The sequence below is a fragment of the Muntiacus reevesi genome, chromosome 13, assembly GCF_963930625.1.
Source record: "Muntiacus reevesi chromosome 13, mMunRee1.1, whole genome shotgun sequence".
Classification (NCBI taxonomy): Eukaryota; Metazoa; Chordata; class Mammalia; order Artiodactyla; family Cervidae; genus Muntiacus; species Muntiacus reevesi.
In genome coordinates this window covers 53,798,017-53,813,107 of record NC_089261.1, presented here as the reverse complement: position 1 = coordinate 53,813,107, position 15,091 = coordinate 53,798,017, and the positions used below count along the sequence as shown (strand labels likewise).

The following is a 15,091-nucleotide window of genomic DNA, read 5'->3' as shown; positions in this document are numbered from 1 at the left end:
AGAGGGAGGGAGGGAGGAAAGGGGATTAGCTCTAACAATAGAGATAGAATAAAACTATAGATTTGGGAATAATCTAAAATTTGGTTCCTTAAAGCATCATCCCATAGGATTTAGGAATTTCTCAGAAATTTTTATTTAGGAATTTCGCAAAGTCTCATTTCCGAAAAAGGAAACAGTGAAGGGACCCTTTGGTGAGGGGTTGTTATAAAGGAAGATGGAGTTATAAGGTTTTTGAGGCTGCAGGTATTCCAGGCCCCTCACCGCTGTGTCTCCCCTGTGTCGCTTCTTTAATAATTAAAGCACACTTTCAGAGCCATGGCCCTGCCGATGTGAGAATTGTCTCTCCTCTCTCTCCAGAGCCGTCCTCCGATCAAGATGAGCCAGATTCTGCTTTTGAAGCGACTCAGTACTTCTTTGAAGACATCACCCCAGAATGCACACATGGCAAGTGACTTTTCCTCCTCAGGGCCGCTCTGCTTTTGTTCTACAGAGCCCTCCGTTGTTGGAAACCAAGTTGCCTCTAAAGCTAGGCAGCCAAAGAAGTATATGAATACACTTGCCTAATAGGCTATTTTCTTTTCAGATTTTTGAACTTGAGTAACTACTGGGGTCAGGAAGATAAGCCTGGGGAAGGGCATGGCAGCCCACTCCAGTATTCTTGCCTGGAAAATTTCCCCATGAATAGACAAGCCTGGTGGGCTACAATCCATGGGATCACAAAGAGTTAGATATGACTGAAGCAACTTAGCATGCATGCAACTGCTGGGGAGTGGGTACTTTAGCCCATCAAAAGGACCATGTATGACCGGGACTTCCCTGGTGGTCCCGTGGCTAAGACTTTGTGCTCCCAAGAAGAAGGCGTGGGTTCAATCCCTGGTCAGGAAACTAGATCCTATATGCCACAACTAAAGATCCTTCAGGCTATAACTAAGACCCAATTGCAGCCAAATAAACAAATAAAAGAAAAAACATGACCCGTAGAGCTTTAACTTTGCTCCCCTCTCCTTGATAGGGTGAGACATTCATTAAAAATATCATCCTATTGTTATGCTGCTCTGTAACATATGTCAGCAAACTTTGGGCCAAATCTGGTCCACCACCTCTTTGTATGGCCTGTGATAATATAAAATGTATATTAAAAAATTAAAATAATATAAAATGTAAATATTACTGCATAGAAATAAAGTTTTATTGGAACACAGCCAGGAACACAGCCAAGCTCATTCAATTATATATTGCCTATGGCTGTTCTCACACTGCAGTGATAGAATTGCCTCAGATATTTACCATCTGGCCCTTTACAGAGAAAGTTTGCCGACCCCTGCTCTGTGTGGTTGTTAGGTCTACCCAGACATGATCTGGCTCATTGGGAATACCTCCAGATTAATATGTGAACTTGTTCTGTTTTGCCATGTGTGAATCTCAGCAGCATCTTTCCACTTGGCTGCTGCCATGCATTATTTACTTCATCATTATGATAGCTTCCTGACTTCACCTGTTCGAAAATCAGTGTGAGTTGTTCCTGGGTCCTTTTGCCTCTTAAATCTTACAGTCCCTAAGGAAGCACAGCTCAGACCTGCTTTTGAACTGTGAGCACCTAAGTGATTGAGTGGAGAGGAGTAAGAGGCAGACGCAGTCTTCTTATTGACATACGTGTTACGGGCAGGAGCTCTGGTCAGGATGCTAGCTCTGTCTAGATGACCTCCAGCAGCTTCGTGTATCTGGGAGCCTCAGAGTCCTTGTGGGAACCTGGGAGATGAGAGCTGTCACTTTGGGTACAGTAAGGATTTAGTGAGCTAATGTAGTAAACCTTCCAGCATAGTGCTTTATCCGACAGTACTCTTCACATTGCTAGCAGTCAACCCCACCTAGAGGTGTTTGTTTTCTCTTACACATGCTAATAAATCTGCGGGTTTATCATGTAACGTTCTCCTTTTTTTCTTTCTAACTCTCTTGGCAGTGGTTGGATTGGACAGCAGAAGCAAACACAGTGCAGATGATGGCTTTGTTACCGTGAGCTTAAAGCCGGACAGAGGTACAGACTTCCTTTTCTCTGTGTTTCCTTTACTGCTGGCTCAACAGTTGCTTCTTGACCTTTGAACACTAATTTCTTGGCATTTGGATTTTAGGGAAGAGGGCGAATTCTCAAGAAAACCGTAATTATCTGAGACTCTGGACTCCAGAAAATAAATCCAAATCAAAGAATGCAAAGGATTTACCAAAACTGAATCAGGTGAGTGCTAAACAGCATGATTCATTCATTTTAAGCCTTGAAGCTCTGTTTTCAGTCATAGATAAATGTAGAGTAAGTACCCCTCAAGGATAATGGTAACATGGAGCACTTATTTAGTACCTGTTCGAATGTATTTTGTGCGTGCTTTTGTGCATTTACAGTATGCTCTGTTATGAGGAAATGACCGCTTCAGAAAATAGGAACCACAAAATATTGTAGTATTTTGAGATTACATGCATTCTCATCCCAATCATTAAAAATACCCTCAGAGGAAAGGGAACCCTCCTACACTGCTGGCGAGAATGTAAATTGGTACAGCCACTAGGGAGAACAGTATGGAGGTTCCTGAAAAAAATTAAAACTAGAACTACCATAAGACCCTGCAATCCACTCCTGGGCATATATCCAGAGAAAAACATCATCCATAAGGATATATGCACCACGCCAGTGTTCATGCAGCACTGTTTACAGTAGCCAAGACATGGAAGCCACCTCAGTGTCCGTCAACATAGGAATGGGTAATACCTATATACAGTGGAATATTGCCCAACCATTAAAAAGAATGAAATAAGGCCATTTGCAGCAACATGGGTGGACCTGGAGACTGTCATACTGAGTGAAGTAAGTCAGACAGAGAAGGAGAAATATCATATGACATGCCTTATATGTGGACTCTAAAAAGAAATGACACCGATGTACTTACTTACAGAACAGAAAGAGACTCACAGACTGAGAAAACAAACTTATGGTCACCGGGGTGGCGGGGGAAGAGGGGGGCGGGATAGTTAAGGAGTTTGGGATGGTCTTGTACACACTGCTATATTTAAAATTGATCATCGACAAGGACCTACTGTATAGCACATGGAACTCTGCTCAATGTTCTGTGGCAGCCTGGGTGGGAGGGAAGTGTAGGGGAGAATGGATACATGTATATGTATGGTTGAGTCCCTTTGCTGTTCCCCTGAAACTGTCACAACATTATTAATCAGCTATACCCTAATACCAAAAAAAGTTAAAAAAAAAAAAAAAAAACCCTCAGAGGGACTTCCCAGACAGTCCAGTGGTTGGGCATCCCAGCAGTGCTTCCTATGCAGGGGACACAGATCCAATCTCTGATAGGGGAACTAAGACCCATAAGCCTCATGGTATGCCAAAAATCATTTTAAAATACCATCAGATATTCAAAAGACAAGCTCATGCTGTTTTCAAACCACTGTACCCCGCTATAAATAGGTGTCTGACTTTTCCCCCTTAAACAGTTGAAATATAATGAGTAAGATAAAACAATGTAAATAATTCAAAATACAGGATGAAAATGCTATTTATTAACAGAAGAACAGATAAATTATCTGGGTGGAGGTAGAAAACACGACTTCTAGCTAGGGACACCAGCAGATGTGTCCAGGGAGAGAGGATTTGAGCTGAACTTGGAAAACTTGGGCCGAATGCTAAAGTGTATAGGCATGAAATAAGATGAGGTCTACAATTAACTTAAAAGTCTGGAAGAAAGGATAAAAGAGTTAATTAAACATTTGTATAACAGAGGAACCACTAATAAAGAGACCTGTAGTTGTGACCAAGAGGAAATCCATTTGCATCTCCCTCTGAAGGTTCAAATCCTGCTTGACTACAGACAGGCATAAAGCTCTAGTGGTAAAGAGCCCACACACCAATGCAGGAGACATAGGAGATGCCGATCAATCCCTGGGTCAGGAAGATCTCCTGGAGGAGGAAATGGCAACCCACTCCAGTGTTCTTGCCTGGAGAATCCCATGGACAGAGGAGCCTGGTGGGCTACAGTCCATAGGGTTGCAAAGAGTCAGACGTGACAGAAGCGACTTAGCACACACAGAATAAAGAGACTAAATCCACCGTCCGTCTCTTTAAATCTGCACGTCCACCCTACAGTAGGACTTCTCAGGGATGCTGCAGGAGCCCTGACGTTAAGTGGCCTTTCAGTCCACCTGGGTCCTGGCTCTGGACTCCCTGTGAGGTGGTCACGGTCTTGTTTTCCTCCGTCACCTTTCAGGGGCAGTTCATCGAGCTGTGTAAGACGATGTACAACATGTTCAGCGAGGACCCCAATGAGCAGGAGCTGTACCACGCCACGGCCGCCGTGACCAGCCTCCTGCTGGAGATCGGGGAAGTGGGCAAGCTCTTCGCCCCGCCGCCTGTCACGGAGGGCGGGGGCGGGGGCGGGGGCAGCGGGCCGGCCGGCCACCAGGGCCTCCCCGGCAGCGGGCTCTTCCCCAAGAAGGGGCCGAGCGCGCCTTACGTGCCCGGAGCCGTGGAGCCCCTGCCGGCCAGCCTGGCCGGGGCCGGCGAGGAGCACTCCCTGGGCGGACAGATGGAGGACATCAAGCTGGAGGACTCCTCGCCCCGGGACCACGGGGCCTGCTCCTCCATGCTCATCTCCGACGACGACACCAAGGACGACAGCTCCATGTCCTCCTACTCGGTGCTGAGTGCCGGCTCCCACGAGGAGGAGAAGCTGCACTGCGAGGACATCGGCGAGGACACGGTCCTGGTGCGCAGCGGCCAAGGCACAGCGGCGCTGCCCCGAAGCACCAGCCTGGACCGGGACTGGGCCATCACCTTCGAGCAGTTCCTGGCCTCCCTCCTGACCGAGCCGGCCCTGGTGAAGTACTTTGACAAGCCCGTGTGCATGATGGCCAGGATCACCAGTGCAAAAAACATCCGGATGATGGGCAAGCCCCTCACCTCCGTCAGTGACTATGAGATCTCGGCCTTGTCCGGCTGAATCCGGCGCCTTCTCTGGGGACCGGGAAGGTGGGGGGCGGGGGGCGGGGTCTTTTTTATGTTCTGTGTTGGGGCTTCAGTCTTCCTTTTAAATTAAATATTTATTAGTACCCGGCTTGAAGCCTAGTGTTTTCATAATATAATACAATGAAAAGCTGTTGGAGAAATATTTAAACACCTCCATGTAGGTACAGTACCGCTCTCTTGTTGGGGGGAGGGGGATTTACCAGGATGCAGTGAATTCCAAAAAAAAGATGACTCTGTCTGTGATACGTGCGTATTTATAACTTCTTAATCTTGCTGTTGAGCTGTATACATAGTGCTGTTTAAATGCTAAATAAGGCAGCAGCTGTTGTGTATTTGGGCTTTTTAAATAAAATTAAGAGCTGTAAGGAAAGTGAGATGCCGCAGAGAGAATGTTCTTAAATGGAATAGGCATTGTCAGCTGGAGTAAATTCTATACCACTTTAAGGGAGCATTAAAGCTATTTTTTAAGATTTGAAATATATTTCATAAAAGTCCTCTATTCAAAAAGCATATTCTGCAGGCATTCCCATTTGAGGTTCTAAGCAGTTAGGAAAGTATAAGTGATTTTTATGTGATGCCAGAATAACACCTCTATTTGATCAATTTGGGCAAATACCAGACCAAATTGCATTGAAAAACTGATGATTTAAGTCAGCTGGCCGGAATTCAGGGGGAAGTGAACAGTCTTTTGTGACAGAGAATTTGAAAGTGGCAACAGAAATGATAAAGAGGACCCAGAATTTGGGGGGGTGGGGGTGGGGGAAGAGTAAAAGTACTGATGCTTCTTATGAATTTTCAGCTTCTTGTTACTCATTGCAAATAAAGCAAAAAATAAAACAATAAACTTTACCATTTCCGTGCTCTCCATAGGTTCAAGAAATCATACCGTGTATCACATATGACCATCTTTCCAGTTAAATCAATGTAGAGATAATGTAAAATGAAAAAAAATCTGCAAGATCACATAACTGAATGTGTAAAGCGGAACTTGACACTTTATATAAGAGAATAGTATGCTCTATTTACTGAATGGACTTGGAAATGAAACTCGCACCTGCACTTTGTATTTTCGCTTCTTTTTTATTACTGTTACAGTTTTGTCTTTTACAGATGTTGGAGTTCTTTTCTTCTTATTGTTGAATTCATAATCATGATCACATTTTCTTTGCATATTCAGAATATTCCTTCCAATACATTCCTTTATTTTAGAATCTGTTGTGTCTTTATTTTTAGCTGTTGCTGCTGTTTTTAATTTTGTTTACAGAATGATTTTTTTAAACTGTCCAATGATGTAGTGTTAACCTCAAATAGGATAAATGTGAACAAATAAAATACATGGATACTCAAATGTGGCTTTTATCTCTGTACTTCCGTTCCTGTCTATGGTGATAGCATTATTCTTTTGAAAACTTTGCAGGGGAAATTATGTTAGACAACCATTTTGGCTAAGGAAACAAATTTTTATAGGCAAATATTTTGAGATAAGAAATACAGTTTGGGGAATTCCCTGGTGGTCCAGTGGTTGAGACTTGGTTCTCACTGTGAGGGCACAGGTTCAATCCCTGGTGTGGGAACTAAGATCCTGCAAGATGCACAGCATGGCCAAAAAAAGAAAGAAAAGAAATATACTGTGTAGTGGGTGTGCACATGAATGTAAAATAAGGAAGAGAATCACTATTGGTCATTTAATTTTCTAACTCATCCTACATAAGTGATGAAAGGGTGAAAATCCCTCTGTAACACCACTTGGTATGTATTTCATTGAGTAGTCACTTGATTTGACTCTTAGGTTGTTATACATTATTCTATCATTGTTCCTGTCACCTAAAGATACCTCGGGAAATAAGTTTGTAAAGTCTGGATACTCTTATCTCCAAAAATCAAAGATGGGTATCGGAGGCAAATGATCATGAGTTTAAATGTGTAGCCCTTGATAAGTGAGTTTATTGAGTTTTGCCAAGAGAATGTGCTGGTCATAGCGAACACCCTCTTCCCACAACGCAAGAGAAGACTACACATGGGCATCACCAGATGGTCAACACCAAAATCAGATTGATTATATTCTTTGCAGCCAAAGATGGAGAAGTTCTGTACAGGCAGCAACAACAAGACCGGGAGCTGACTGTGGCTCAGATCATGAACTCCTTATTGCCAAATTCAGACTTCAGTTGAAGAAAGTAGGAAATCCACTAGACCATTCAGGTATGACCTAATCAAACCCCTTATGGTTATACAGTGGAAGTGACAAATAGATTCAAGGGATTAGGTCTGATAGACAGAGTGCCTGAAGAACTATGGATGGAGGTTTGTGACATTGTACAAGAGGCAGGGATCAAGACCATCCCCAAGGAAAAGAAATGCAAAAAGGCAAAATGGTTGTTTGAGGAGGCCTTACAAATAGCTGTAAATGGAAGAGAAGCGAAAGGCAAAGGAGAAAAGGAAAGATACACCAATTTGAATGCAGAGTTCCAAAGAATAGCAAGGAGAGATAAGAAAGCCTTCCTCAGTAATCAGTGCAAAGAAATAGAGGAAAAAAACAGAATGGGAAAGTCTAGAGATCTCTTCAAGAAAATTAGAGATACCAAGGGAATATTTCATGCAAAGATGGGCACAATAATGGACAGAAATGTTATGGAACTAAGAGTAGCAGAAGATATTAAGAGGTGGCAAGAATACACAGAAGAATTATACAGAAAAGATCTTCATGACCCAGGTAACCACGATGGTGTGATCACCAACCTAGAGCCAGATATCCTGGAATGTGAAGTCAAGCAAGCCTTAGGAAGCATCACTACTAACAAAGCTAGTGGGGGTGATGGAATTCCAGTTGAGCTATTTCAAATCCTAAAAGATGATGCTGTGAAAGTGCTGCCCTCAATATGCCAGCAAATTTGGAAAACTCAGCAGTGCCCACAGGACTGGACAAGGTCAGTTTTCATTCCAATCCCAAAGAAAGGCAAAGCCAAAAAATGCTCAAACTATCACACAATCGCTCTCATCTCACATGCTAGTAAAGTAATGCTCAAAAATCTCCAAGCTAGGCTTTAAGAGTACGTTAACTGTGAGCTTTCAGATGTTCAAGCTGGATTTAGAAAAGGCAGAGGAACCAGAGATCAAATTGTCAACATCTACTGGATCACCGAAAAAGCAAGAGAGTTCCAGAAAAACATCTATTACTGCTTTATTGACTATGCCAAAGGTTTTGACTGTGTGGACCACAACAAATTCTGGAAAATTCTGAAAGAGATGGGAATGACCTGCCCTTGAGAAATCTGTATGCAGGTCAAGAAGCAACAGTTAGAACTAGACATGGAACAACAGACTGGTTCCAAATAGGAAAAGGAGTATGTTAAAGCTGTATATTGTCACCCTGCTTATTTAACTTATATGCAGAGCACATCATGAGAAACGTTGGGCTGGATGAAGCACAAGCTGGAATCAAGATTGCCGGGAGAAATATCAACAACCTCAGATATGTAGATGCCACCATCCTTAAGACAGAAAGCAAAGAAGAACTGAAGAGCCTCTTGATGAAAGTGAAAGAGGAGAGTGAAAAGGTTGGCTTGAGGTTCAACATTTAGAAAACTAAGATCATGGCTTTTGGTCCCATCACTTCATGCCAAATAGATGGGGAAACAATGGAAACAGTGACAGACTTTATTTGGGGGGGGCTCCAAAATCACTGCAGATGGTGATTGCAGCCATGAAATTAAAAGACGCTTGCTCCTTGGAAGAAAAGTTATGACCAACCTAGACAGCATATTGAGAAGCAGAGACGTTACTTTGTCAACAAAGGTCCATCTAGTCAAGGCTATGGTTTTTCCAGTAGTCATGTACGGATGTGAGAGTTGGACTATAAAGAAAGCTGAGCACCGAAGAGTTGATGTTTTTGAACTGTGGTATTGGAGAAGACCCTTGAGGGTCCCTTGAACTTCAAGGAGATCCAACTAGTTCATCCTAAAGGAAATCAGTCCTGAATATTCATTGGAAGGACTGATGTTGAAGCTGAAACTCCAATACTTTGGCCATCTGATCTGAAGAACTGACTCATTGGAAAAGACCCTGATGCTGGGAGGGATTGGAGGCAGGAGGAGAAGGGGACAACAGAGTATGAGATGGCTGGATGGCCTCACTGATTCAATGGACATGAGTTTGAGTAAACTCTGGGAGTTGGTGATGGACAGGGAGGCCCGGCGTGCTGCAGTCCATGGGGTTGTAAAGATTTGGACGTGACTGAGCAAGTGAACTCAACTGAGATAAGTGAAAGGAGCCAGAATTTTCCATTATCATTGAGAACAGAATTGTAAATGAACAGTGCATCACCCTGAAAACATGTTTCTCTTGATGCTCTGTTGTAATACTGTCCTTATTTGTTCAAGCACCTCACAATGGTTTTACTCCAGTGTAAATATATTATGCAATGGCAGTTTCTAGTCTGTTTGCTTCTAAAGGCTGCGTGTGGAGGAGCCCTGAGCCTTTGAGCTGGTTATTGCCAGTTCAACGTATGAGCCCCTCTTGTTAGCGTCTTCCTTCTCTGGCCTCCAGAAAGCAAACAGGATGTTTCAAACAGCATTAAACTTCCTCTCAAGTTTCCAATGGTTGTGTTATGTCTTTTTAGTATTTCTATGGATTATTCTCTTTGATTTCAGTGTATTATGAGTGACCATCTTCTTTAATGGTCACTTCCCCTGTGATGCTAATAACTTCTACACCACCCCCAATGATGGGCTCAATGTCTCTATGGTGATAGACTTAATCTGGCATCCCAGTGGGCTTCCAGCTCCAGAGCACGGGCCTTAGTGAAGCTTTCAGATTCATGTGTGTGTGCTAAGTCGCTACAGTTGTGTCCAAGTCTTTGCGACCCTATGGACTGTAGCCCACTATAGGCTCCTCTGTCCATGGGATTCTCCAGGCAAGAATACTGGAGTGGGTTGCCATTTCCTCCTCCAGGGGATCTTCCCAACCCAGGAATTGAACCTCATCTCTCTTGCCTCTTCTGCATTGGCATGTGGGTTCTTTACCACTAGCACCACCTAGGAAGCCCAGGGCTTTCAAATATGAAAAGTCAAAGAGAAATTTACCGTTGGGGGAAAGGGAGAGAGACCATTTGGAGCCTGGATGCTGGGGGAATGAGTGTCCCCAGAGAAAGCACAGAGCTAGCCACATCCTCCCATCCTGTATACTTCAAGTCTGGGTAGGAGGTGGGTAAGCTGTGTGCACACACCACCATGGGAGCCGCGGACGAGACGGTTCACTGCCAACGGCATCCTCCTCCCCCCCAAAGGATGCAGACCGGGAACTCTGGCGGCCACGCAGAGGGCAGCTCCCAGCATGTTCCTGTCCTAGTCAGTAGCGAGGGTGGCTAGACTTCTCCCTTCCCTGTCCCCAGACATGGAGCACCTTCTCAGTCCTGGTAGAGTGGCTTGGCCTGGTCTCCGACAGAAGCTTTGTCAAGGGGACTTCAACTCAGAGCTCACTCAGTTCAAGAATCTAACAGTGCAGCTCCTGGGGAGTCCTGGCCCCTGCCTCATTCTATCCCTCCTCTGCGTGTTCCTCATGACCCGTCCTGTAAGACGGCTCTTTTGTTACAGCATCAACTTCTAACCTGAAAAGAATAGCAATTGATGTGGTGAGTACAAAGCATTTCATAGTGTTTTCTGCTTTAAAATGACTCTTTTACCTAATGTTTCAGGCCTTGTATCTTTTGTTTAACATAGTCTTGACAGTCCAATTCTTTAAAAAAAAAAACAAAAGAAAAGCTTACACAGCCAGACAAAGGAATTTATAAGGAGACACAAGTGAGGAGAGGAGGTGGGGCCTGGGACGCGCTCCCTGTGACTTAGGACTGGCTGCCTGGACACGTCTGGGTCTGCCCAGTGTCTCCGGGAGCAGGCGGCTGAGGGCCAAGCTGTGGACTCTGGGCTTCCGGGATTCACAACTACTTCCCCTCTTCACCTTCACAGGGAGACCAAGATATGTAAACAAAAATCCTGTAGCTGTTCTTAGAACTCCTCAGGGGCAAAGTATTGGCTAGACTAATACCAGGACTGGCTTGGCAATTATCTATTGTTTAGTGAATTCACTTGTTTTATGACTGAGTACCACCTACCGTATATCAGATTCTGTCACACTTCAAAAACTAGACTACTTTCTCCCCATAACCTGTCCCCCTTTGTTATTTCTTAGTTTAATTGGTGATACCAATATCCATCCAGTGCCTGAAGCCAGAAACATGAGTCGTCTTTGATTCCTCCTGCCTGCCTATGACCCACCTCCAGTTACTGAAGACAGTCCGTTGTTTCTTTCTGAGCACCTTTTAATCTCTGTTCCTGTATCTATTCTCAGTTATACTGTCTTAGTTCAGCTTTGTATTCATCTGAATGTCCAAGAGGGTTTTATTAGACTCTTATATTAATATTTGATCTATCCTCCTCACTGCAGTGCGGGAGACCCAGGTTCCATCTGTGGGTTGGTAAGATCCCCTGGAGAAGGGAATGGCTACCCACTCCAGTATCCTTAGCTGGAGAATTCCATGGGCAGAGGAACCTGGTGGGCTACAGTCCATGGGTTTGCAAAGAGTTGGACATGACTGAGCATGTCTTGCATTGATTGGCAGGTGGATTCTTTACCACTAGCACCACCTGGGAAGCCCTGGTGGAAGATTATCTGTGGGTTTATAGTCCCTGACTTTGGCAGCTCCAAGGTGACCCTCCTTAATTGGGGTCTATTTCCCCAATGACTTAGCAGTAGAGAATCCACCTGCAATGCAGGAGGCACAAGAGACACGGATTTAATCTCTGGGTTGGGAAGATCCCCTGGAGAAGGAAATGGCAACCCACTCCAGTGTTCTTGCCTGGAAAATTCCATGGACAGGAGCCTGGCAGGCTACAGCCCATGGGGTCACAAAGAGTCGGACATGACTGAGCATGCTTGCATATATTCTTTTACCAGTCGGAAGGCAGCCATTCAGAATAGACCCCTTTGGCTATCAGTTAGTTTGAGTGGGATAAAGATTTGATTACAGTACAGATTGCTGGATTGTAGCCACTCTGTCTGCCCTTCGCACCCTCCAGTTACTCTTCTAAGCTGACGCTTACACAGTCTTTCTAAACCTTCAGTGTAATCATGTTTTCTTCGACTTCAAATCTCTTCAACTTCCTACACCATAATATGTGCTCATATTGCATCTGACTCTTTGCAATCCCATGGACTGTAGCTCACCAGGCTCCTCTGTCCATGGGATTTCCTCTCAGGCAAGAATACTGGAGTGGGTTGCCATTTCCTTCTCCAGGGGATCTTCCCAACCCAGGGGTCAAACTTATGTCTCTTGCATTGGCAGACGGATTCTTCACCACTCAGCCACTGGGGATGTCTGATTTTAAAAAACCATATAAAAATGTTTTTAATTAAGTTACTGCTTGTTTCTCTATAGACTCATTTCTCAACATTTGTTGATATTCCAAGGGGCAAGGAACCTAAAATATATAAGGGATTACAGTTTATTTATTTTTCCCATTTGCTGGCTTTTGTATATGATTTACAGCTTCCTTTGTCATACTGTCAAAATCTGTGAACCATGTGCAATATTTCAGTCTCTCCAACAACTCTTGCCCCAAATTTAGACTTAAGAATGAGAAATAGAGGATAGTGTAGACATTTGCAGTTTTTCTCACCTTGTATGACACAATATATGCTATGAAATTTCATCAAAAGACAAAAAGAGGGTTTCGCATCACATATTGGGACATTCTTCCTCTATAATTTGTATTGAAATGTCAGCTATTTCTAGTATAATACAACACAATATCTCTTCTCACTATGAGAAAGACCTGTATGTCAGAACAAGGGAAAAATAAGGGAGAGACATTTGAATTCACTGGCTCCTTCTTGGAGAAATCAATCAAAGAGATATTCATTTAAGCTGAGAAGACCTTTGAGAGAGTCTATGAGAAAAAAAGCATAAAATATTTTGGGGTGTTGCCCTGGATTATTTCTTCAAGAGCTGATAACGCAAAGAAGATGCAGCATGCAATAAGGAAATTTGTGATACCTGCTTAAGTGAAGTAACAGTCAGGTATACTGACTTCTTAAAGCAACACATGAGATGCCTTTGAAAATGAAGTAGAAGATGGAGTTGCTTTAAAAATACACACAAGTTGACACGGAGGTTTCAGAATCTCCTTTGGAATTGCATTTTCTTTCCAAATGGGCAGAGCAAGAAGAATGATTTTTAGGGACTTCCCTGGTGGTCGGTGGTTAAAACTCCACCTTCCACTGCAGGGGACATAGATTTGATCCCTGATTGGTCGGGGAGCTCAGATCCCACGGTGCCTCAGGGCAACTAAACTTGTACACCACAACTGGAGTGAAGCCTGCACGTCAAGTGAAAGATCCTTCATGCCACAACTAAGACCCAATGCAACCAAATAAATACCTAAATATCTTTTTAAAACTGTGAAAGCCCTAGTGCTTAATTTGCTATTGTTGTTTGGTCGCTAAGTAGTGTTTGACTCTTGCAACCCCATGGACTGTAACCTCCCAGGCTCCTCTGTCCTTGGGGTTCTCCAGGCAAGAATACTGGAGTGGGTGGCCGTTTCCTTCTCCAGGGGATCTTCTCGACCCAGGGATGGAACCCAGGTCTCCTGCATTGGCGGGCGGGGTCTTTACCACTGAGTCACCAGGGAAGCCCCTTCCTTTATTAACAAACTTCCATTTCCCTCATGGTAATATTATTGTAAGATTGACGCTCATTTGTCCTACAGAGTTTTACACACATCTTTGTACATACAGACACTCTTTTTTCTTTTTAAAATTCTTTTCCTATGTAGGTTGTGACAGAATACTAAGCAGAGTTCCCTGGGCTATACAGTAGGTCTTTGTTGGTTGTTTATTACATACGCGCATTTAAAAAAATAGGTCAAACTAAAAGTACTCCCTGATTTCATTTTTTCTCCTAAGTGTCAGAGAGATTGTTCCATATCAGTTTAAATTTAATTCACTTATAATGGCAGGACAGTTTCCATAGAAAGAGAGTGTTCTATATTTTATTTAACCACACACTCCTCACGCCTCCCAGCTGATGGACTTTCCACTATGATAGATTCTTTTTATTATAAACATTGTGTCAATGAATATCATTGCAAAGAGATTTGGATCATATGTAGGAATATTTATTTGGGACAGAATTGAAGGAGTAAAAACATGGGATTGAAGCATATACTCATTAACACTGTAACCAACCCTGCCAGGTTCCTTCTGAAATAATTCACTTGTTCACACTCCCATCAGCAACCAGGGCTCCCTTCTCATATGCGTTCACCGACATTTGAGGTTAACCATCTTCCAATTTTTACTAATCTGATAGATAAAAGATGATATTTCATCTCAATTTGAATTTCTATCGTAGTAGGGAAATTGAATATTTTTTGAAGTATTTACTGGTTCTCTCAATTTCTTTTGGATTTCTCTTCTACATTTTGCTGTCATGCGTTCTATAGTACTGTGTCATTTTCTTAAGCACCAATTCTGTTATCTGTTTTATATCTGACTTCTGTTTTTTATTTGTCTAGTTGTAAATGCCACTCACTATGGCAATGACGAGAGAATACAGTGAAAGACAGTGAGGAGGTTATTAGGCATAATGAATTGCTTCACCCTCTCTGAAGACCAATGACTTTCGAAATAAGAGGTGTATTTTTTAATTTCTTTCTTCTTCTTCTTCTTCTTCTTTAGTCTTAATAGCCACTTGTATTTGCCACCTGCAAATTTTGCAAACCTGATGCAAAATCTCTGCTCAGTTGCATCCCACATTATTTAATTAATAACTATCCTATTGTATCCCACTAGAGGGTAATGTTGGGCTAAAGACCAATCCCTGTGACTAACTTTGAGGCCCACATTCAACATATTCCGGTTAAAGTTTTACATCTCTAGTAAAAACTAAAAGGATACGTTGACCTTAACTGCTCAATACAGTTAGGGCAGCAAAGGAGGGCAGAGCTGTAAATTCAAGTGTAATAGCTCAAAGCATGTCAAGAAGAGCCTGATAGAAGCATCTGCTCAGGTCACACT

General features: G+C 43.2%; 1 protein-coding gene across 1 annotated transcript in view; it reads left to right on the top strand.

Annotated features, from left to right (window-relative positions):
* The window catches only part of TBC1D9 (TBC1 domain family member 9), a 128,540-nt gene extending 122,168 nt beyond the window's left edge, over positions 1-6,372 (top strand). The window contains exons 18-21 of the mRNA XM_065903915.1: positions 358-444; positions 1,961-2,035; positions 2,130-2,233; positions 4,263-6,372. Of these exons, the coding sequence (XP_065759987.1) occupies positions 358-444; positions 1,961-2,035; positions 2,130-2,233; positions 4,263-4,994 (998 nt within the window). The 3' untranslated portion in view covers positions 4,995-6,372. The remainder of the gene's footprint in view (positions 1-357; positions 445-1,960; positions 2,036-2,129; positions 2,234-4,262) is intronic.
* The last annotated feature ends 8,719 nt before the right edge of the window (positions 6,373-15,091 follow it).